We start from the raw sequence: 23,404 nt of genomic DNA, 5'->3' as shown, positions 1-23,404 counted from the left end.
CAATTTTGGAAGCCCGAAATTGTTCTTACGGCAATTTAGTTGAATAATTGTATTTGTAATGTAGTTTGTCGGCAATTGGCTTTGGGTTAGTTGTTCGACGCTCCTTAGATGTGCCTATTTTTTATTTTTTTTGTTTTCTTTATGTTTTCCATTGTTTCATGTGGGTGTGAATGGGACAAAATGAAGTGTGGAAATAATTTTTGAAAATTTTTTGGTGTTCAATTGAAAATTCTTCTGTTTTTGGCTCCTGTTTTCACCAAAAATTATTGATCCAGTGTAAACTCTTGCCGATAGAGAGAAAAACATTTTCGTTGTTAATCCTTGCTTTGCTTTTAGAGTCGGTGGCAATCCCTCCTGATTTGTTTTGTCTCTCCCCTCCATGTTTTTCTTGTATCTTGTACCTATTTTCATCTCTTGATTTTTATCTCTCTTTCAATGGCGAAAGGAGTCTTTGTGATTGTGGCTCCTCCTCCACTTTGTCAAGGAGACCATTTGGATCGGTGATCACTTTTCAAAATTGGGGTGTTGGTTTGTGAGGAAGTGTCTTTTCCTTGTTGTGCTTGTCGAAATCAAGTAAGTTAAACAAATTCTTAAAATTTAATCCCTAGTTTCAATCTATTCAAACAAAAAAAAAATCCCTAGTTTCAATCGTAATCTTATTTTTAAGAAAGTAAAGGCCCAAGTATTTAAAAATTTACTTGGTGACCGAGATAACTTTAGAATTCAAAAAAGACTAATGGAGGGGCAATGGAATGAGAATTGAGAAGAATAAAGACATCGTAAATGCAGTGGAGACAACGAGATAAGAGACGAGAAAGAAAGAGCGTCATTCTTGTTCCTTGGCGCAAAAGTGAATACTGTATCATGGGTTGAGTTCATTGTTTAGCTTAGTTAGGCTAAAACAATGATGGATAGTAGGCCGTAGAAGAGTGTTACATAAGCAAAGTAGATAATAAAGCAAACATAATTATATTTGAGGACCAGAGCTCCACATTTTAGGTTAAATGTTGAGATCAAGTCGTAGTTTTGAGTGAAAGGAAATAACTTTATTTTCTGTAAAAAAATTGTAAAAAAGTTCGATATATTTATAATGTGATAACTCATCCCTAATTTTACGATTTTATTAATTTTAAAAGAGTAAATGGACGAAAATGCGCCTAGAGGCGAGATTGTTGACCTTAATTGACCATTATTTCGGGACACGTATGAGCTACTAGGTTGTCGTAACCTCGAAGTACTTGACATTACGAACGTGTAGGCGCAAACGGAATCGAATTTGAAGCTACGATAAAGATTTTATGGAATTACGAAACTTGAGGATGTTTATGAAATTTGAATTTTGGGTATTTTATTATCTTAATATTTTATGAGTGGATATTTTAAATATTTTATAATTTTTCTGGCCCGTGGGGCCCACACCTACACAAACTCTCCACTATCTTCTTGCCATGTTTCCTCTCTTCCATCACAAACTGGGACTCTCTCTCTCTCCTTTCAATCCTCTCCTATCTCTCTTTCACTCTAGCACTTTCTTCTCTCTATACAATCACCAATGCCACCTCGCCTCACCAACTCCGACAACGACACCGAGTTCGCTCTTCCTTGTGAACCAGCACCACCATCATCACTTCATTCATTTTCTCAAACCTACTCCAAAACCCTGGAATCTTGACAGTGACATAGACCATTGTACACTTCCCCTCCGACGAACCACCAGCAAGTTTCGATGATTCCAAGCAAGGTAAGGTTTAAACCACATGTTTTTGCCTCCCCCCCCCCCCTCATTTTAATGACAATTGACTCCTTAGACGTGAGTTTTGGTGGCGTTATTGCATAAACCATCTCGGGGAAACTATTTTTCCAGTTTCTGGCAAAGTCTACATGGTTACAGACCGTTTTCCGGGCAACTCCAACCACGACCAAGGAAACCAAAGGTATATTCCAATTCCTTGTCCCCTAAGCTTCGATTTGATATTGTGGAAAGCTAGGGTTATTGAAGATTTTGAGTGGTTGAAGCTGAGATTTATCCCGGTAGTTGCAACAACAACTGGTCGAAGAAGACGAAGAAGATAATAATAATAAGAGGAAGCCCAAATCTGCGACTCGGATCCAGATCCGAACCCGAGATCTGGCCCGGCCCATCTCTAAATTGGGCTTGGAATATTCATTGTGTTGACTTTTTCGAATATTTTGAGAACCCTCATATGCTAATTTCGATGCTCCGAGTTCGTCTTTGACATCCATTTAGTGAAATTCTGAAGTTTTGACATAGTTGACCACCAGGGAGTCTAGGATGACATTTTAGGGTTAATCGTTGACTTTTTACAAAAATTGCCCCGAACCCCTCTTAGCGTATCTCGACACTTTGATTCCAAATCCGCACTCCGTTTTCTCAAATTTAGTCATTTTAGTTGAGTTTTACTAACAGGTCCCAATATTATGCTTAGGTGCTATTACCACCAGAGACTCCGGCTTTCCTAGTTCGAGCAGTTGTGATCTCGCGAGTATCTATGAGTGAATCTTTTCATTTATATAGTATATATATAATTGTTAGTTTCCATTTATACATTTCATAAAGGGTTTTCTACAATTCGCTTAGATTAGTGTGACGTTTATAAGATTTAGCGCATTAATAGAAACTATGAAGTTATGCTACGTCCTACAGAATGCACATGTATGCTTATTATTTTTGATGCCTTAAATATATTTATGGTTGTGAATAGTGTTATGGTGACATTAATTATCGATTTACCACCGTATAATTTTATTTACGTTATCTACTCATCGTGTGATGCACTGGTGTTAATACTCGCACGGGTCAGGGCCAATCTTTCACATGTATGTTCACATCGCACCGTACGCTAACTTTGGATCCATTGTAGGTGTAAGTCCTGTCCTAAATTGCTATAAACAATTAGGACTCGTATGTGATGCGTATAACACCAGTCTTCACGTGATTGTAGTACTAGAACGTAAATCATTATTATATCCAGTCCTATTCATGTCAGAATATCTCTGTATGAACTCGTGTGTCAGCATATGTTGATAAACACTTATTATGATATGTTAGTTTATGCGAGATTACATGATATTCAACGTTAGGCATTTATTTACGAAATATTGTGACTTATTAAATTCTTGAGATATTGCAGGCTACGATAAATATTTTCACACTATACGTAATATGTATATTTTGGAAACTATACTTGTTTTACGGTGATGGGTTATTATGTTTTCGAAAAAGTTTTTACAAAGCTTATTTTTAGGCCCACTCACCCTTGTTTTTTCGCCCGTCCAGGTTTTAGTAGCTGAGCTTTCGCATCAACGAGGATTCTTGGCAAATTTCAGTATAGGTGGTACCTTCGATGGTATAATTATAAACCTATTTTATTGTACTTTACTTATACTTTGATATCACGTGTGGAATAGGTTCATTACCGTCCTATGTCAGCCAGCACAACTTGATTTGAAGTTCAGGTGGACATTCCGGGTCGGGATTTGTCATATAAGACTATGCGTGATAACCATTTCACTTTTTATTTTTAAATAATAACGAAAATAAAATAATTATAAAAAGGAAGAAAATAAAATGAAAGCCCGACTCCATACCACGCGACTCTCACGTGTTGGGTCGAACCGAGAAAACATTCAGGGAGTCTCGCGAGTGAGAGAGGAAGCAGAGCAGACTCTGCAGGGATGGAGGGAAAGGCAGTGAGAGGCGAAGCGATGGAGAGCATATCGGAGAGGCTATCGTCGTTGGAGGATCTCTACTTCCCTCGTGCCCTACAATCCAACGCCCTCAATCCCTCTGAACGCAAGGCTATACTCCTCGACCTCCTTTCGAGGGACGTCGCCGTTTTCCTAGGTACCCTATCTATCTATCTCTCACATGTCTGTGTTTGGTATGATTATATCCAATGTCTTTTAATTAGGGTTTTACAGTACTTCTTCACAGGCTCACAGCCCCTAACTTTCTGCTTGGTTACTGGGAAAAAAGAAAAAGAAAATTGTTCCTTTGGTTTCCGAGAAGATTGAGGGGAGGGAAGAACAAATTGTGGTAAAGCTGATAAATTAGTGTAGTGGTGATAGGCTTTTAGCTCAGCTACGCGTTTGAAACCAAGAATTTAAGGATAATTATTTTTTTAATTTCTATTTTTCATAATATTCATTAGTTTTGGATGCTGAGAGAATTGAGATTAGAGAATGAATTCTTAGCTGCATGTTTGTATGTTTCTTTGTTTGTGAATCTCACTTTAGCAGGGGCAAACTGGTTCGAACTTCCGAAATTACACTGAATTACAGAACAATGTCTTTTTTTTTTTATCAAAATTTTTATGGGAAGCTGATGGTTTGAGTTAATTTTATTTCCCATTCTTCCAATACCCTTTTTCTTGATTGTTTATTTTATTTGTCCAGAACGTTATGGTTCAAAATTGACCTTTGATGAGCTCCGAGAATTTGATGCGCTCCAAGATGATTATGAAATCAATTGGCATGTGAAGCATCTTAAAAGCTTAATGAGTCCAACATCAGATGAATTGAAGTCAAGGTCAGTTACAGTCAAGAACCGGAGGCGAGCATACCTGAATAAATTGATGTTTGACGGGAATTATTTCTCAGAGGACTCAATGAGAGAGAGAGAGCCATACTTGCATCATGAATATGTTGGGAAGTTTCAGGATCCCATTGGAAGGACCATGGCCAGACCCGGGGAAAGGTGGTCGGACACGTTGTTGAGGAGGGCAGAGGAAGCAGTTTTGATTTCAAAGATTAGAGGGGAGCAGCAGAGGTTGGGTGTTCCTGAAAGTGATTGGGTTGGTGGTGGTGATAGAAACCAGCAAGAAGAGCAAGAGGAGGAGGAGGAGGAGGAGGAGGAGGAGGAGGAGGAAGAAGAAGAGGAAGAGGATGAAGACGAAGAGGAAGCTGTGAGGGCTGACAGAGGCGCACAATCTACCGAGGTAACTTAGTAAACAATTACAAAGTTATACTTGCAAAATTGATAAGTCTTGTTTGTTTATCTATATATTTATATATTTAATATTTGTGCTTCCACATGATAAAAAATGAAAACAATATGGTGATTTTCTGTATTCTCTGTTGAATTTTGGAGTATTGTTTTATGAGATATGTAATGACCAAAATTGCATGCATAAGGTCTGTCTAATTATTTATTTTCATTTTAAGTGGGTTATGATAAAATCATAGCTATGACTTCAGATTTTAGACCCCTCTTGCCCAGCCTTTCTTCTGTTAAGTATTGTATTCTGCTGTGTATAGATAGCATAATACCTTGATTTGCTTGTTTGTTGCATTTGTGTCGGTATTAAAATAATTCTTACAAATGAGAAGAGGTGGTAACGTAGTTGTGAGTGTTGTGACACTGTGCTCTACTGATGAAACGTTAAGGCCCCGTTTAATAACCATCTCGTTTTCAGTTATAGTTTTCATTTTTTTTCCTAGAGATAGAGGGAAACTATATGGGAGGAATGCAGAATGGAGAAGGGTGAAGGGAGGTAGTGGGAGGGAGGAGGGAGAAATGAAGGAGATTATATGAAAGCAAAATCTTGAAAGAGAAACCCCCTTAACGTTATTTTCACCTTTTGGGTTTTATTATTTATTTTGTGGATCAATTCATAAACATTTCTTCCACTATCCTTCCTTCACCCTTCTTCATTCCTCTTTTCTCCCTCGTACTTTTCCGATGTCTATAGCACAAAAGGTGAAAAATGAAAAACTAATTATGAATGGTTATCAAACAGCCCCTAAAGATTATAGTAATCTTCAATCAATTCGGTGAGCATGCTTTCTTCATGCTTGGTCTTTGGTTCTTGTATAATTCAAATATTACTGATGATTTAGTTGTCTAGTTGGCTCCATTAGTTGTTACAAATCATGCAGGTTGTTCTAACGTTTTTAGATTTGCCTTGTTACTTATAGATGCTTATCGATCATCCAGTTGCACCCAACGGTGCTCAAACTACGGATAATCGAGATGTGCCCAATGGTGCTCAAACTGCAGGTCAGTCGGATGGGCCCAACGGTACTCAAACCACCACAGGAGGGCACAGTGAGAAAGAAACTTTATCTGCTGCGGAGTTGCAAGATCAGATGGACCAGTTCACCCACATCATGCAGCAAAAGTTTTTGTTGGGAGAAGATTCCGAGTACTTAGATTACACACAAATTGACAATGACGAAACACTGGATGATCACTGGCAGAGGGAAGCCAACCATGATGCTGAGGAGAAGTACTTTGCCGAGGATTAAGAAGAATTAAAGTGCATCCATTGTTTTCCTGTCTGCTCTCACTGAAAGCAATACTCTCGGTGTCCTTGAGAGTACGGTTACCTAGAAATCCAGTTGTAAGTATACGCCTAGTTTCTCTGTCGCTGTACATTATGTGTGTCACCAGCACTTTGTTTTAGTTGTTTGCCGGCTTTTTAAACTTAAACATCTTCAGAGTACTTGAAAAGTTGTTAGTCTCGACTGATTTAGATTATGCCGATAGAAGGGTAGTACAAAGCTCAAATATGTTCTCAAAGTTTATCCTTGGTATTATTCCACCACAGTATTTGCCGATAAGTGAACATTCTGAACGTAACCACATGGATTGTGGATTGGTATTTTCCTGTCCTGTCCTTACCATGTGATTTGTACCAAGTGCATGCACCATAATTTCATTTACAGAGAACAACGTACATGGCACAAGTACAACGTTGTCGTAGCTTCCCATGTTAATAATATGATGCCATGCATAAGTTTTTTTGCACTCGATTATTGGTTCGGGATGCCGGGCTGGCACAGGTACAAGGAACTTGAATTTATAGGCGATTTGGTAGTGTTAAGAAAAACATATTTTAAAAATGTATATAATTAGTCGTTGATGAATGTATGAGAGATCTTTGATTGTTTATGTAGATCATGGTTAGAAATGAAGGAAAGCTTATTTATTGATATCCCCAATAAGCTACAAATATGTACATATACATGAGTCAAAATAAGCACACAAGAGGGAGCCTTCACAAAGGTTGCTTAGGAGAAGTCTCAGCAGTCGGTAGAGCCCCAGAAAGAGAAGGCACCGGAGGGGGATCATTTGGAGCCTCAGTACTGGACAGAACCCTAGAAGGAGGAGGCATCAGAGGTTGATCATTTGGAGCTTCATTACGCGGTACAGCCCCAGAAGACGAAGGCAATAAATGCCTTTGGAACAAACCCACAAATCTCTGATGATCAAGTAAAACCTGACCATCAGTTTCCTTCATCTGGTCAAGCTTCCTCTTCATGTTTGTAGCATAGTCATGTGCGAGCCGGTGCAACTGTTTATTCTCATGCTTGAGCCCTCTAATCTCCTGTTTGAGACTCATCACTTCAGCCGCCAATGATTCAACTTGGCGGGTTCGAGCAAATAGGCGTTGTGCCATATTAGACACAGAACCTGCACACTGAACACTGAGAGCCAGCGAATCCTTAACAGCTAACTCATCAGACCGTTTGGAAAGTAGTCTGTTATCTTTGGGAGTGAGAAGGTTCCTGGCCACCACCGCAGCGGTCATATCATTCTTCATCACGGAATCCCCAACGGTAAGAGGACCAGTAGGGGAGACGAAGGATGGGCGCCATATGTTGTCTGGAGAAGGCGGGGCTGCCTCTTCAACAAGGTTCAAGTCAAAACGACGGTCGGAGGGGCCAGACATTTTCAAAGGTGTTGAAGAGAGAAGAGGTCGGACAAATCAAGATCTTAGAAGTGCAAGAATGAAGCTTCTACTGGTGGAGATTCAAGTGTGCTTTGGAACTTAATGCCAGCCCCTATAAAAATCTGCACTCGACGAAGCTTCAGAAATCGAAGAGGCGCCTGCTCAGAAATCGAAGAGGCGTTTGCTTTCTCAAAAGCTGGGCTGCTTAGAGATCACGAGGGTTGATCTCAGAAATCGAAGAGGCGTTTGCTTTCTCAAAAGTTGGGCTGCTCAAATACCACGAAGGCCGATCTCAAAAATCGAAGAGGCGCTCGCTTTCTCAAAAGCTGGGCTCCCCAGAGACCACGAGGGCCGATCTTAGAAATCGAAGAGGCACCTACTTTTCCAGCCTTTTCCAGCCTTGTCAGCACCTGTCACACGCACACTCAGTTTTGCGGAAATTATGGGCATTCTGTCAAAGACTTCTGGGGAAGTAGAAAACACATGAATCTTACTGTTCAATCACCCACTTCCCATACGCAACAATAGCTCATGGGTACCACAAATAACTTTGCCAAAGTTCTCTGCCAAAGTTGAGCACGTGAAGCTTGCAGCTCCCACTACATCGCTCTGACCAAGAAGGGTAAAAGAATAGCAAAGAAACAGCACTAACAAAGTTTAGACCCATAAATTTTGACGGTCTAGCTACCATATTATTACCCACAAGGGTAAAGGAACAGTACCACTGCTGGATAATTGGAAAGTCCCTGTGTGTCAACCTCTGTGCTTCGTGGCAAGGTAGACTAGCAAACATGCCCAACCTTTACTCACATTCGAGAAAACACTCCCAATAAGATTGCTTGCTCCAAAATCGAAGAGGCACCGTCCTCCGAATCTCGAGAGCCAGACTCCCAACATGACTACTTTCTTAAAAATCGAAGAGAGGGTAAAGGAACAGTACCATTGCTGGATAATTGGAAAGTCCCTGTGTGTCAACCTCTGTGCTTCGTGGCAAGGTAGACTAGCAAACATGCCCAACCTTTACTCACATTCGAGAAAACACTCCCAACAAGATTGCTTGCTCCAAAATCGAAGAGGCACCGCCTTCCGAATCTCGAGAGCCAGACTCCCAACATGATTACTTTCTCAAAAATCGAAGAGACACTGCTCCCCGAATCTCGAGAGCCAGACCCCCAGCATGATTGCTTTCTCAAAAATCGATGAGGCATCGTTCTCCGAATCAATCGAAGAGGCGCTCGCTTTCTCAAAAGCTGGGCTGCTCAGAGACCACGAGGGCCGATCTCAGAAATCGAAGAGGCACCTACTTTTCTAGCCTTGTCAGCACCTGTCACACGCACACTCAGCTTTGCAGAAATTATGGGCATTCTGTCGAAGACTTCTGGTGAAGTAGAAAGCACATGAATCTTACTGTTCAATCACCCACTTCCCACACGCAACAATAGCTCATGGGTACCACAAATAACTTTGCCAAAGTTCTCTGCCAAAGTTGAGCACGTGAAGCTTGCAGCTCCCACTACATCGCTCTGACCAAGAAAGGTAAAAGAATAGCAAAGAAACAGCACTAACAAAAGTTTAGACACATAAATTTTGAAGGTCTAGCTACCATATTATTACCCACAACTGTAAAGGAACAGTACCACTGCTGGATAATTGGAAAGTCCCTGTGTGTCAACCTCTGTGCTTCGTGGCAAGGTAGACTAGCAAACATGCCCAACCTTTACTCATTCGAGAAAACACTCCCAATAAGATTGCTTGCTCCAAAATCGAAGAGGCACCGTCCTCCGAATCTCGAGAGCCAGACTCCCAACATGACTACTTTCTCAAAATCGAAGAGAGGGTAAAGGAACAGTACCATTGCTGGATAATTGGAAAGTCCCTGTGTGTCAACCTTTGTGCTTCGTGGCAAGGTAGACTAGCAAACATGCCCAACCTTTACTCACATTCGAGACAACACTCCCAACAAGATTGCTTGCTCCAAAATCGAAGAGGCACCGTCCTCCGAATCTCGAGAGCCAGACTCCCAACATGATTACTTCCTCAAAAATCGAAGAGACACTGCTCTCCGAATCTCGAGAGTCATACCCCCATCATGATTGCTTTCTCAAAAATCGAAGAGGCATCGTTCTCCGAATCTCGAGAGCCAGATACCACAGACCACTTTTTCAAAGTGCTCTGACAGAGTTAAAACATGTGAAACAGGCAGCTCCCACTACCGTGCTATGACCAAGCAGGGTAAAGGAATAGCATTACTACTTGTTGTTAGGGAGACTCCTATATATGTCGACCTCCATCCCCAACGGACAGGCAGACCTGCAAAAATGCTCAACCCTTCATCATATCTGAGAGGGCACTCCCAACGAAGCCTTTCGAAATATTCAGCTTTCTTTCCCCCCGATAATACCTCTGCAAACAAGCTATACTAGAGCAAGAATATCTCATATCATCAGGGTTAAAAGCAAGAGTATCCCATATCATGCTTTTTCCCTGTCTTTTCTTTTGGCCTTGTTTTTACCTGCAAGACAAGGAGAAAGAGAGCAATCAGTCAGCACTTGGAATCAAGCTTCCAGCCAGGAACTGACTGCCTGGAACCCCTTACCTGATTACTTACCTGGCATTGCTCTCGAGTACTCATCTTCAACATCTTATGTTTCCAGGGAAGATTCCGCATCTGCTTGAGGAACAGATAGGGCAAGTGCGAAGGATACAAGGAAGCATGTGGAGACAAGCGTAACAGCACACGTGCCGATACATTCATTACTCTGTCAAAAGCAAAAGTATCCCATATCAGCAGGGTGGAACGTACTCTAGATTTGATGGACTTGTTTTGACCCTCAAATTCTTCAGTCGGCCTTATACTCTGGAGGAAACCAGAAAACCCTCCAGCTCAGTTCAAGAATAAGCCTGTGGAAAGTTACTTCTTCAAAAGCAAAAGTATCTCATATCATCTCTTCTCATTTTTCTTCTCTTTATCCTTCATGCTGCTGCAAGATGGGGAGAAGGTGAACAATCAGTCGGAGCTCTGATTGCTTACCTTGTCTGTCACCTCTTTCAGCAGACCCCCTAGCTCGGCGACTTGGGGGACTCCTACTACATGGTTTGTATCGCGCTTGACCAAGCCTGAAACTACAAGTAAGCTTCAAGTGAAATTGATACATTACCTTGTGCATCTCCACCAGTTAAAGATACCACCCCTGGATGGAGGAAGAGTACTTCCAGAGAAGATGCCACATCTACCTATGAGACAGATAAGGCAAGTCAAGACGACACCACACTCCGATACTTAGAAGTTTCGTGATTACGAGATCATTCTCCCACAATATTTCCTAATGTCATTTGTACTAAATCATTCACTTGTACTCACTAAATGAGAGCTTGAACCTATGTACTTGTGTAAACCCTTCACAATTAATGAGAACTCTTCTATTCCGTGGACGTAGCCAATCTGGGTGAACCACGTACATCTTGTGTTTGCTTTCCTATCTCTATCCATTTATATACTTATCCACACTAATGACCGGAGCAATCTAGCGAAGATCACAAAAAGCGATCGTTTTCGCTACCTAGGATCTATCTTGCAAGAGAACGGAGAATTAGATGGAGATCTCAACCATAGAATACGAGCTGGATGGAAAGAGTGCATCCGGCGTGTTGTGTGACCGTCGTAGGCCACTGAAGCTCAAGGGAAAATTTTATAGGACGGCAATAAGGCTAGCGATGTTGTATGGCACAGAATGTTGGGTGGTGAAGCATCAACACGTACACAAAATGGGTGTAGCGGAGATGAGGATGCTTCGTGGGATGTGTGGGCACACGAGAAAGGATAAGATTGGGAATGAGGATATCCGAGGTAAAGTAGGAGTAGCCGAAATTGTAGGAATTATGAGAGAAAATCGGCTCCGGTGATTTTGAACATGTGCAAAGAAGGCCGACTGACGCTCCGGTTCGAAGATGTGACTACGGGACAGAGGTTCAGGGCCGAAGGGGTAGAGGAAGACCTAGGACAACTTTGGAAGAGACTCTAAGAAAAGACTTAGAGTACTTGGATCTAACGGAGGACATGACACAAAACCGAGCGCAATGGCGTTCTAGGATTCATATAGCCGACCCCACTTAGTGGGAAAAGGCTTTGTTGTTGTTGTTGTTGTTGTTGTATGGTTAGAAATTGCCGAACAATTATGATTGGTTCACCAATACTTTAAGTGTGTCCGACCTAACAACTTTCATTATGCAATTATTAATGTGAGCTTGCAACTATCGTTTGCTTACATGAACAGCAACATGTCCTATCCTATTAATATAATCATGCACGGTGTACCTTTTCATTTCTTGTTGTTACGAGTGCAATATATTTTCATGTTTATTTTACTTTTCACGTGATTATATACTACACACTTCAATACATCCTGGTACGTATTTCACTCACAATTATCGTGCCTATCTCACTAATCTCTACGGTCTACGGTTAAAATTGGTTGAGGCGGATAAAGACGGTTGCGTAGGCCTGGCATTTTGGACCAAACCCGTTAACCCGACCCGACCCAACCCGTTAATATTTGTATTTGGGTGGATGCTTAACGGGTCGGGTCGCTAACGGGTGAACCCGTTAAATAACGGGTCACTTTGGGTCAACCCGTTAGATCCGTTAAGACCCGTTAGCACCCGTTAGTTGATGATATTTTAGTAATTTTAGTAAAGTCTTAATAACAAAAAATAAACTTTATGCAAAAAAATAATAATAATAATTGTTAACGGGTGAAACGGGTGACCCGTTAACTTAACGGGTCTGGTTGAACCCGACCCAAATCCAATAAACCCGACTCGTTTACAGGTCTACGGTTGCGTACTTACATGATAAAAGACTTCTTTAGCTTTAGCGGTCCGGCTATGGATGGATTGGAGGTGGTTAACTTGGATGCCCGAGTTCACGTTTTGCCTGAAACTCGGAGCGTTTTCTCAAAAACCCACTTAGTCTGCACGTGACAAATACTACGGTCCATGGTGGACCCCACCCCACCCTTCCCCTGCCTGCCACAAGGAGAATGTCGAAGTTATTGCAAGGCCCGTTCATAATTCCAGCTTCTTTTCGTTTAAAACCAAAAACAGCGAAAATATCTCAGGCGACAGCTCACTCCGATTGGCTCCCGCCCGATTGGGGCCCCACATGACGATCCACCCAACATTCCCCGATCACCCGACACGTGGTGGTCATATCCTCCCCTCCCCTCTACAGAATCTAAACGACCCAAACTCTAGATCTCCCTCGAATCGTACTCCCATCCGTCTCCAAGTAAATTACCATAATACTCTCCTCCGTATATAAATATAAGCTTCTCTCTCCTCTCTCCGTTTCGCAATAATAGTAATACTCTCACTCTCTCTCTCTCTCTCTCTCTCTCTCTCTCAAAGCTGAAGCTGAGTTAGCTAACCCAAACCCGAACGAACAAATTCCAGGCGACATGAGTTAGCGATCAAAACCGAAAACCCTACTTCCACTGCCCTAGGTTTTTTCCCTTTTCAATTTTCAATTTTTATTTATTTTTTCAATTTTTGGGTGATATTAATTTTGGGCATCGAAGGAGGAGGAGGAAGAAGAAGAAGAAGAAGAAGAGATGTACAGAGAGCGAGGGGTGGTTGGGTCTAAGGCGGCGGAGGTGTTGGGGCCCTCCGTTGATCGGAAGCAGCGGATCAACGACGCCTTGGACAAGCAGCTCGAGCGATCCTCGCCCTCCACTTCTAGGGGAATCAACGGCAAGGACAAGCCGCTTATCATGGCTGGGAAGCAGCCTCCCTCCGATCACAGAGACTCTCGCTCTGCCTCTGCCTCTCTCACCAAAACCAATTGTTCCGATGGTCTGAAATTTTCTTCCTTTCCTTCTTTCACAGTCGTCTTAATTCGATTTTACTCGCATTTGGTACCTTTTGTTTACTAATTTTTCGTCTTTTTAATTATTTTTTTTGTGGGTTTCTCTTGAAAGAGGAGATTATAGATCGATTGTCTGCCTAGCATCATTATTAGGTTAAAAGTCTATGTTTTGCCTTGTTGCATTAAGTTTAAGCCTAGTTTGGAAGAAGAAGAAACATGGTATATCATAGATTTACCTTTCGATAAACCTCGAAGAAATGAACTGCATCTGGGTTGAAAGATAAATTTTTTACTTCCATAATATCAATTGGGTGTGTGCATAATATGAACCACGTATACTTCAGTTTGGTCGCGTATTATACGTCGGATACTTCCAGATACAAGTATTCGGCTTTTAGGATACCATTACACTTTCAGATGAGATTTTAAGAGGAGAAAACTAATAGGAAACAAAGATTTAGTTCAAAGATGAACTTGACTTTGGATGTTTTTATGTTAAAATGTGTTTTAAATTATATATTTTATTGTCGTATCCATACATATTGGAACCTAGTTTTTAGAAATTTTACGTATCACCGTGCCGTATCCATGCTTCATATGCATATACTTGTTTTTATTCGATCTGGTGTGTCCATATGCTTGTTTTTGTACGATCGGGTGTGTGCATAATTGCATTTACATGTTTTTATACGATCGGGTGTGCACATGTACTTGTTTTTATACGATGGGTATCCATTTAGGAATTCTATTATAACACTTGACAATGCGTATTACGGATAAGCATTCTGTTTTTACCCATTGAATCTTGTTAGTGGTATTTCCCACATCCCACATAGTGGGAAAAGGCTTTGTTGTTGTTGAAGCTTGTTGGTGGCATTTCAATCAAATGTTGTTATATAGAGCTAAAACTAAAGTATGTCCTTTGCTATAGAAGTCTGCCCCAAATTAAATACCATTGTCTTGTTTCTTAAGCAAGCTTATCAATAGAAGAAAAGCTGTAATTTTGAGGCCCGTTTAGATGGTTGTTCAGTCTGCTGTCCCATCCCTTCCCTCACATGATTTTACAGTCCTTCAAACCACCACCAGGCCCCGGATCCAGAGGCTACTGGGCATTCGGGATATTTGTTTGAACTTTCGCAAGAGTCAGTCATTGTAGTAGAATTAGGTTTTTGTAGGGAGTAATACTAAACAGTAAGGTGTTCAGTCACATTTTGTGATATTGAACATCTATTTGTGTTGATCTAGAGTTAATATTGTCGTCTCAACATGAAGACATCTTTGTTATTGTAGTCTGGATGTGTCCCTTTTGTATACGGAGCAATGTTGATAAACCATAACAATAGTTTTCATCATTAAAATCATTGACGTATGTGATTTGTGGAACTCGAGTGAAATTTGATTTTTAACTAGAAGGTATTCTGATAGATAGAAGCTACCAGTTTTGTAAATTTACTGATTGGAATGTATCTGAATTGGCTATAGAGGAATCTGAGACAGACAGTGAAGAGTCGGATGTTAGTGGTTCCGAAGGGGATGACACATCTTGGATCTCATGGTTTTGCAATTTGCGAGGAAATGAATTTTTCTGTGAAGTGGATGATGATTACATACAAGATGATTTTAACCTCTGCGGGCTATGCAACCAAGTGCCGTACTATGATTATGCACTTGATTTAATTCTGGATGTTGAATCTTCTCACGGTAAGTCTATGTTTTGGTTTATTGTCTCGTTTGATGACAACTATGGTGTTGATGACATTATATATAGATATTATGTTTCTTATAAAATAAAAATAAGTTTGTTATGCATTGGCCCATGTGTATTCTTCAATGCAGCTATATCATTAAACTGTATTTTTTGCTAGAACTCATTCCGCGGACTTCAGAATATTGATGTCTGCTTTCATGAAATTTTTTCTTTCCCCAGCTTAATATTAAAGTATGATTTTCTTGAGACCCAATAAGGTACTCTTAAAAGCCCTTATTTAAAAAAAGTTCAACTTAATTTTACCTTCTTGAAAAAAATTAGAAAACAAAAATTGAAAATGAAAAAAAGAAGCCTCTTGCCCTCTTTCGTCCCCTGTCCCACTATCCCTCTCTCCCTCATGTGCTAACCATGGTGTTTCCGTGGTTGGTGGTAATGTTTCTGGTTCCCAATGGCCACTGAGATTTATAATTCTTACTTTTTAAAGGCTGGAAAGAATGCTAATAGAAGGGGTAAGATTCCATTTGTTATATTTTCGAGAAAAGAACGTAGAGAGAAATATTTTGGATACAAGTAGACAACCCAGTTTTAGAATATATGACAATATTTGTGTTCCTTGATCACCCATAAGATTGTTTGCCTATTTTGATATATACTTTGGGCAGGTGATATGTTCACAGAAGAACAAAATGAATTGATTGAATCAGCAGCAGAGATGCTTTATGGTCTCATTCATGTTCGATATATATTGACAAGCAAAGGCATGGCTGCCATGGTAAGTTTCTTTTCTTGATTGTTTGTTTGACAGTTTCATTGCTTATTGACTGTAAAATTTGGAAACTTGATAGAATTGGGTTATTGGATCTACAGCTAGACAAGTACAAGAACTATGATTTTGGGAGATGCCCAAGAGTTTTCTGCAGCGGACAACCCTGCCTCCCAATTGGCCAGTCGGATATCCCACGGTCCAGCACTGTAAAAATATACTGCCCCAAGTGTGAAGATATTTACTACCCTCGATCGAAGTATCAAGGTAGTATCCTTTATATCATTGAACCTATATTTACAATTGCTGGCTGCATATAAGCAGCTGGTTTGTTAAGATGCTGCTCGCAGAATTTTCTTTCATGCCTTGCCTTATATATTTTTTTGTTCCTTTGCTGGTTGGTTTCTATATGTCCCATAAGCATTAATCTCTTGTCTAGGTTGAGCTGGGGGTTTCTTTAATTTAAATTCAATTTGTAGGTTTTGTCCTGAGAAAGTTATTTTTGTCTTCTAATTCACTTGCATCAGTAGGCGTTATGGGTGTCTGTTCGGAGAGGATTACATGTTGTGCAGTGGGGATGTCTTAGGCTGCTTCCTTTGTGCATAGTTAAGCATCGATTAATTTAAGCAACTTCATTTTGTTATCTGGGAACATTGTTAGTTTCGTACTGATATCTTCTGTTTATTCTTGAATTTTGTTAAAAAATATGAATTTACTGCATACTTTGTTCATGCTTTCGTTTATCAGTATCCTGCCTTGTGCTTTGTGATCTATAACATCATTGAGGGCCGTGGCTCATTTTGATGGTCGGACACAATGCTCACTAGTTATGCTTGCATTAATTTCTGAGTTACTTAACTCTATCTAGACATTGATGGAGCCTATTTCGGAAGTACATTTCCTCACCTGTTCATGATGACATACGGGCACCTGAAGCCACAGAAAGCATCACAGAGTTATGTTCCTAGAGTGTTCGGATTCAAGCTTCACAAGCCATGATGCCGAAATTTCAAGCTTCAGCCAGGGCAGGAGTTCATGTGAGACTTACTCCCCTCTGTCAGTAATGTTCTTGAGAGTGGGTGGACTTACTCGTCCGTTTGGCTTTAGCATCAATAATTACGTTGCAGCGGCTTCTGCCGGACTTGTTTTCTTCGTTTTTTTATTAGCTCAAGTGGGATTATTGGGGCACCGAGAATGAATAGCCAGTCCATGTCTACAATTTTCTTGTGTCTTGAGAAATGTATCGTGTAGTCTCTTAATATTCTTGTCTAATGATATTAGAGTCAAGTCAGCACAGCAGTAGGATTATGTACGCACTTAATCGTTGGAATATAGCATCGTATATTTTTATACCATCTACATTCGGATATTCTATTTTTTGTGCGCACTTTATATGTTATTCTGCATTTGAATCATATTATATACGCACTTGTATGAAATGTTGGTATGTATTTTTGGTGTGCAATTTGCAAGGGGGCATCTATGCTGCATGGATTCTGAATTGGAAGGATGGGAGCCCTCTCGTGTCTGTTAGTCGGGAAGTGATTTCTGCGCTCTCTCTTCTTCATTTGCACTCACTTTTTTAGAGTAGAATTCTCTCTTCTTTTTTCTCGCCTCTTCTATTTAGACGGTCACGATTAAGCCACGTGAAATTCTGTAGAGGGTGCAAATGAAGGATTCTCTCAATCGTGGCACTAAATCAATTCAATCGTGGCACTAAATCATTTATTTTTTCTTCATTTGCACTCTTCACAGAATTTCAAGGATTTATGCATCCTTGAATTGAAATTGATTTTTTACAAGAATGATCTATCAATAGATACTTGAAAAATAAACTATTCGGATGATTGAAATTTGATTGGATGTGGGCGCGGCAATTAATCCCCACTTTTTGTAACAATGAGATCCCATCTTCCTGACCTTAAATGAATCATTTCCCCCATAATGTTATCAAAACTTGCATTTTGTTTAAACAAATGTTTATATTCACTATTGAAAATCGAAGAACCCATGCCACATTAGCAAAATTAACATTTCACTCAACTCAGATGAAGAAAATGGGTAAATTGGAACACAATGTGATAAAGTGAGACAAAATAGAGTGTACCTGTAAAACGAGATTCTGTAAAGAGTATGGGGGCACAAATTAAAATGTTTTTTTTCTTATTTGTTGAGAATTATTATTACAGTCAAAATCTCCCTCCTCACAAATGTTTTTTTTTTTCTTTCCAAATGTGGTACTTAATTTTGACTTTGTATACATTACTTCAGAATGCCATTATCACGCTCGTATTCTTTTATCACAATCTTTTGTGCAACTGTCTTTTTTGTTCTTGAACTAACTTCAACGGCTTTACTGTCTATTAGCCTTAATATATTAAGGGAGCACCCCAAAATAGTGAAACATTCAAAATGCCATAATTTGGTCCTCTAAAATTATAATTGAATTAAAAGGAGTTAAACTAATTCAATAAATATTAATTTTGAATGAATTTAAAATTTTAAGAAACATTAAATTTTAAACTTTTGAAAGAAAAAATAACAAAACCCCACGTGACACACCCCGACCTGAAATGTCCACTAGGACTCCGAATCGAGCTATGCTGGCCGACACCCGTAAGGTGACGAAACCATAAAGTTTGATAATATGGAAAAATGTGAATAAATTTAAACCTAAGAGTGCCTAAATACCAGAGTGCACCGGCGAGCGGGAATAAACCCACTTCACACGTGACGTTAGAGCATAAGTAAATACAGAAGAGTGAATTAAGAATCGTACCCTCGAAATAATCCCTAAAACTAAGAATTGCCAAGAATCTTCAATGATAAGAAAGCTCAGCTAATAAGACCTGGAGGGTGAAGACAAGACAAAGGTGAGTGACCCTGTAAATAAAATTTTAATAGAACCCATATAAAAACATTATAACCCCTCGCTACAACACCTATATAATTTCCAGAAATATCATAAATATACCATAATATAGCATCTCGTCAGCAATATCAAATAATCATGTTAGTAATAACTCATACTAGTACGCAAGTTGGAGTCACCTATGGTGACCTGTACGACTTACCTATATCTCATCACATATTCATCACATATGCTAGCTTATCACATATACAACACATATGCTAGCTTATAAGTCGGAGTCACCTCTAGTGACTTATACGACTTATCCATATCTCCTCATATATCTCATTAATCATTGCTAGCATATAAGTCGAGTCACTATATTAATCATTGCTAGCATATAAGTCGGAGTCACCTCTAGTGACCTGTACGACATATTCGTATCTCATCATATATCTCATTAGTCATTGCTAGCATATAAGTCGGAGTCACATGTAGTGACCTGTACGACATATGCGTATCTCCTCATATATCTCATTAATCATTGCTAGCATATAAGTCGGAGTCACCTCTAGTGACTTGTACGACATATTCGTATCTCATCATATATGCAAATGATATGTCAGCCGGATCCACCTCTTGTGGCCTGTACGGCTAAGTCTATAGCTCATATCTCAATCTAATCGGAGTCACCTCTAGTGACCTATACAGCACTACGCCTGCACATGAGTCGGAACCACTGTAGTGGTCTGTACAACAGGACTGGGTGTAAATGATTACGCTCAAGTGCTACGATCACGTGAAGAGTCACCTATAAGTCGGAACCACCTATAATGGTCTGTACGACAGGCCTATGCACCTACCTTGAATTCAAGGTGAGCGTATGGTGCAGGAGGTGAACATTACATGAATGACTGTGCCCTGGCCACGGGCGGGAGCACTAACACCGGGGTGCATGTTTATGAGCTTTAAATGCATCTAATACCATATGTACGACTTATAAGCAACTTGTACGACAATGCCGAAGTTGCCTACTATTGCAACATGTACAACCGTGTCGGAGTTACTTAAAACATAAATGTAGTCGTACCATAACCCCATCAATTCAACTAATACCGTATACTTACTTGAACTTACCTGAACTTACCCGTGTGTTCTGCGTTCATTCTTGCACTCCAGAGCGTTCACAATAATTATGTACAAGGAATATACATATGGATATATCAGGATGTAAATCTGAATTTCAACCATATCATAATATTTCTGGATATATAAACACACAAACAAATGGCTTAAAATGCAATAACTGTAACACCCCACTCTCGAACCATTTACTTTTGGGAATAATTATCGGTGATAAGCCCAATTAGACACTAATTTAATTAACTAACATTACTTACGTTTCCTTACTTCAATTCCTTGATTCTTTACACATTGATTTATGAACAACAATTAACTACCAAATCATAAGGTTAATTCTCACATTTTCCACCCATGTCCCTCACATTGTTCAATTCCCCAAACAAGGCTATTGTCCCAATTATTTAGTCTCATTTATTATATGGCTGCATCTAACGTCTTGTTGGATTACCTACGTACCCTAAACAGGGATCAAACCATTCATAGTTCGCAATAGTATTTCAAAGCATTCACAGTAATAATAAGTAATAATCAATTTATAAACATTTATGGAATTGTCAATCATATATATATATATATATATATATATATATATAAAGGAAAAGACCCACTCACCTGAGGTCCGCGCTACGACTCCCTAGCATGCATATCGAGACATAACGAACCATCGTCACCTATAACCAATTATCGAATCACATCTCAGAGTTCTGACCGATAAAATACATAATTTACATAAAACGCATCCTTAAGAAATTCTATTCGAAAGATCTGCACCACGGATTTCTGATCTGTTGCTTTCAAAGATCCATATATTATACTTCTAGAATAACATCATAAGGTTTCATTATGATCCAACGGTCGGATCTCCGCCACTTGCCAAAATCAAGTGGCGGTCAACATTTTATTTTATGACCTTACAAATCCAATTCGGGAAGATCCGCATGTCGGATTCCTGATCCGTAAGTTCCTATAATTCTAAAATATTACGTACTATAATATATTAAAGTTTGGTGACAATCCAACGGTCGGATCATTAATTAATATAATGACTTATTAACTTAATGTAGAGAATTTAGATTCCAACAATCAACCTACGTCATACAACTACCAAAACTGAACTCAAGGCATCTAATTAGCCTAAGAATAACATCGACAGCCCCCTGGCCATGCGCCGCAGGTGGCAGCCGACCGCTCCGGCTTGCCGGAAAATTCAACTATTTCCAAAAATTCTCAAAAATTACAGAAATGAAGATCTCAAAGAGTAGAACAAACTTTATACCTGTGGCCAAGGCCAATTTGGCCGAGAAAAGCTCCAATTTTGCTAAAACCATACAAAACCCTAGAATTGGGTGTGATTCGATTCGACATCTGAACTTGCTCCAACACCTCCACCACTGCTTGGGCTTTGTTCTTGGGTTCTAGGGGAGTGTTTTGTTAGTGGTAATTGAATGAAATTGTTTCAGGTTTGGTGGATCTCGAGCAATCTTTCCCGCGGCACCCATGGTGGTTTTTCCACCAAACTTCAACCAAATTCCTTCAAATTTTGGTGGAAATGGAAAAGGGAGGGCTAGGGTGGTGTTTCCAGGTAGTGGCTGGAAAATGAACGAATTTGGCCTTGAAGTTTGGCCGGGTCGCGCGGGTCAAGAAGAAGACCCGACTTCCCCTCCTGATCACCTTCCCTCCTTTCCCTCCTTTCCCTCATTTCTCTCCTCTCTGGTCAGTCTCGTCTCTTTCTTCTTCCTAATTGGGCAGTGCCCATCTCTTTCTCTCCCTCTCCACTTTGCTGCCATCAGGCAGCCTTCCTCTCTTCTTTTCTTCTTTTTATTTTCCCCCCATTTTTTCTAACTCCTCCCTTAGTAAAAATAACAATAACCATAATAAATGAATAGAATAATGAATAACGACCCTTAAAATTTTATAAAATCGTAAAATTTGGGATGGGTTGTCACACCACATTAGTGGGTGGTTTATGTTTAATTTCTAATTTCTTTTTTTTTTTTTTGAACAAAAAACTTCTAATTTCTTTTCAAAAATATTTTTAAAATGAATTTTTTGAGTCCGAATCCTCGCCGGATCCTCTTTGTGAGAATCCTGGGGATCCATGAATCATATTCGTTCATCGAACATCGTGCGGTCAGAAATTATTTTAAATATTTTTATTTAAAAATATATAAACAGTACTTGATAAAAACTAACCGCATGATGTACGATGAACAGACACGATTCACGGATATCTAAGATCCTCACCAAAACAATCCGAAGAGGATCCTATTGGGAATTTCTTATTTTATTCTGTAAAAAATCATTAAAAAAAATTAATTTAACATACAAAGATTAATTGTCACACGCATATCAAAAGGCTAGTATAAGCTTAAACTAGCTCAATAATCTTTTCCATGAACCGGCTAAAGTAAATTCTAACATTTCACTTCAACATTTGAAAGAAAATATCACTCAATAATTTAATCTAAATGGTCCCCACAAATTTTATATTATCAAAAAAACCGGTCATCAATAATGGACCCAGATCTCCTTCGGATCCAAAAAATCTGAGCCTATGGATCAAATGATCTGAATTGTTGAAATTTGATTCAACGGCAACAAACAAGGGATCCTGTAAAAATTGTAATAATTGTAACCATTAGATCAAATTTCAACTATTCGTATTATTTGATCTTTAAGCACTGATTTTTAGAATGTGGAGAAGATCCGGGTTCATCAATAATGTAGATTAGTACAGCAATGGAGTGACGTTGTAAAAGACTAGAAAATTATTTAGTTTTGGAAAACATCAATTTCAAATTAAATAACTAATTAATCAGCATCAATCAAACCTTACGATTGTCAAAGTTAACAGACGGCAAGACGGAAAACCGCAAACGTCAATCACCAACAACAACAACAACAACAACAAAGCCTTTTCCCACTACGTGGGGTCGGCTATCATTTTCATAAGGATCCGACGTAACCTAGGAGTGCCGACTGTCGACTACCTGACGCCCTCCCCCTCCTCCTTTATCCGGGCTTGGGACCGGCAATGTAAGATAAACTTACACAGGTGAAGGCAAACGTCAATCACCATTATCTGAAATTCATCATTACCCATTTTTAAAAACAGTCAGCAATTGTCATTCAATACTATAATCTGGTAATATTTCTCTTTTTTTGAAAATAAGAGGTTTTAGGTTCAAATCTCATAGATCACAAATTTGATACTAAATTAGGTTATCAATTATATAGTTTAACCGAACTCCCCATCGCTTAATGTAAAAATATCGGTGTACTAAAAAAAACAGTCAGCAATTATCCATTCGGGCTTTGCCACTTGTTTCGCTTTCTTCAAATACAAGAAAGAGTGGCGGTATTTCAGAAAATATCCTAAAGT

At 39.5% G+C, this 23,404-nt stretch overlaps 2 protein-coding genes across 5 annotated transcripts; both read left to right on the top strand.

Moving 5' to 3' along the window:
- Positions 1-3,524: 3,524 nt before the first annotated feature.
- LOC126617947 (uncharacterized) lies at positions 3,525-6,629 on the top strand. The gene is made up of 3 exons (XM_050286023.1): positions 3,525-3,865; positions 4,417-4,958; positions 5,938-6,629. Exons 1-3 carry the CDS (start codon positions 3,697-3,699, stop codon positions 6,265-6,267), a joined length of 1,041 nt encoding a protein of 346 aa, XP_050141980.1. The 5' UTR covers positions 3,525-3,696; the 3' UTR covers positions 6,268-6,629.
- A 6,393-nt stretch (positions 6,630-13,022) lies between these two features.
- Positions 13,023-17,402, top strand: LOC126617948 (casein kinase II subunit beta-1-like). Of its 4 annotated transcripts, none has more exons than XM_050286025.1 (6): positions 13,023-13,195; positions 13,274-13,544; positions 15,040-15,258; positions 15,928-16,037; positions 16,133-16,298; positions 16,897-17,402. In XM_050286025.1, exons 2-6 carry the CDS (start codon positions 13,304-13,306, stop codon positions 17,025-17,027), a joined length of 867 nt encoding a protein of 288 aa, XP_050141982.1. In that variant the 5' UTR covers positions 13,023-13,195; positions 13,274-13,303; the 3' UTR covers positions 17,028-17,402. The 4 variants fall into 4 exon arrangements, with proteins under 4 accessions (XP_050141982.1, XP_050141984.1, XP_050141983.1 ...); XM_050286027.1 differs by having other exon boundaries at positions 13,271-13,544; positions 15,943-16,037; XM_050286026.1 differs by having other exon boundaries at positions 13,024-13,195; positions 13,271-13,544; positions 16,133-16,295.
- Positions 17,403-23,404: the final 6,002 nt, after the last annotated feature.

The sequence above is a fragment of the Malus sylvestris genome, chromosome 4, assembly GCF_916048215.2.
Source record: "Malus sylvestris chromosome 4, drMalSylv7.2, whole genome shotgun sequence".
In the NCBI taxonomy this organism is placed as follows: Eukaryota; Viridiplantae; Streptophyta; class Magnoliopsida; order Rosales; family Rosaceae; genus Malus; species Malus sylvestris.
This window is presented reverse-complemented; position numbering and strand designations above follow the sequence as displayed.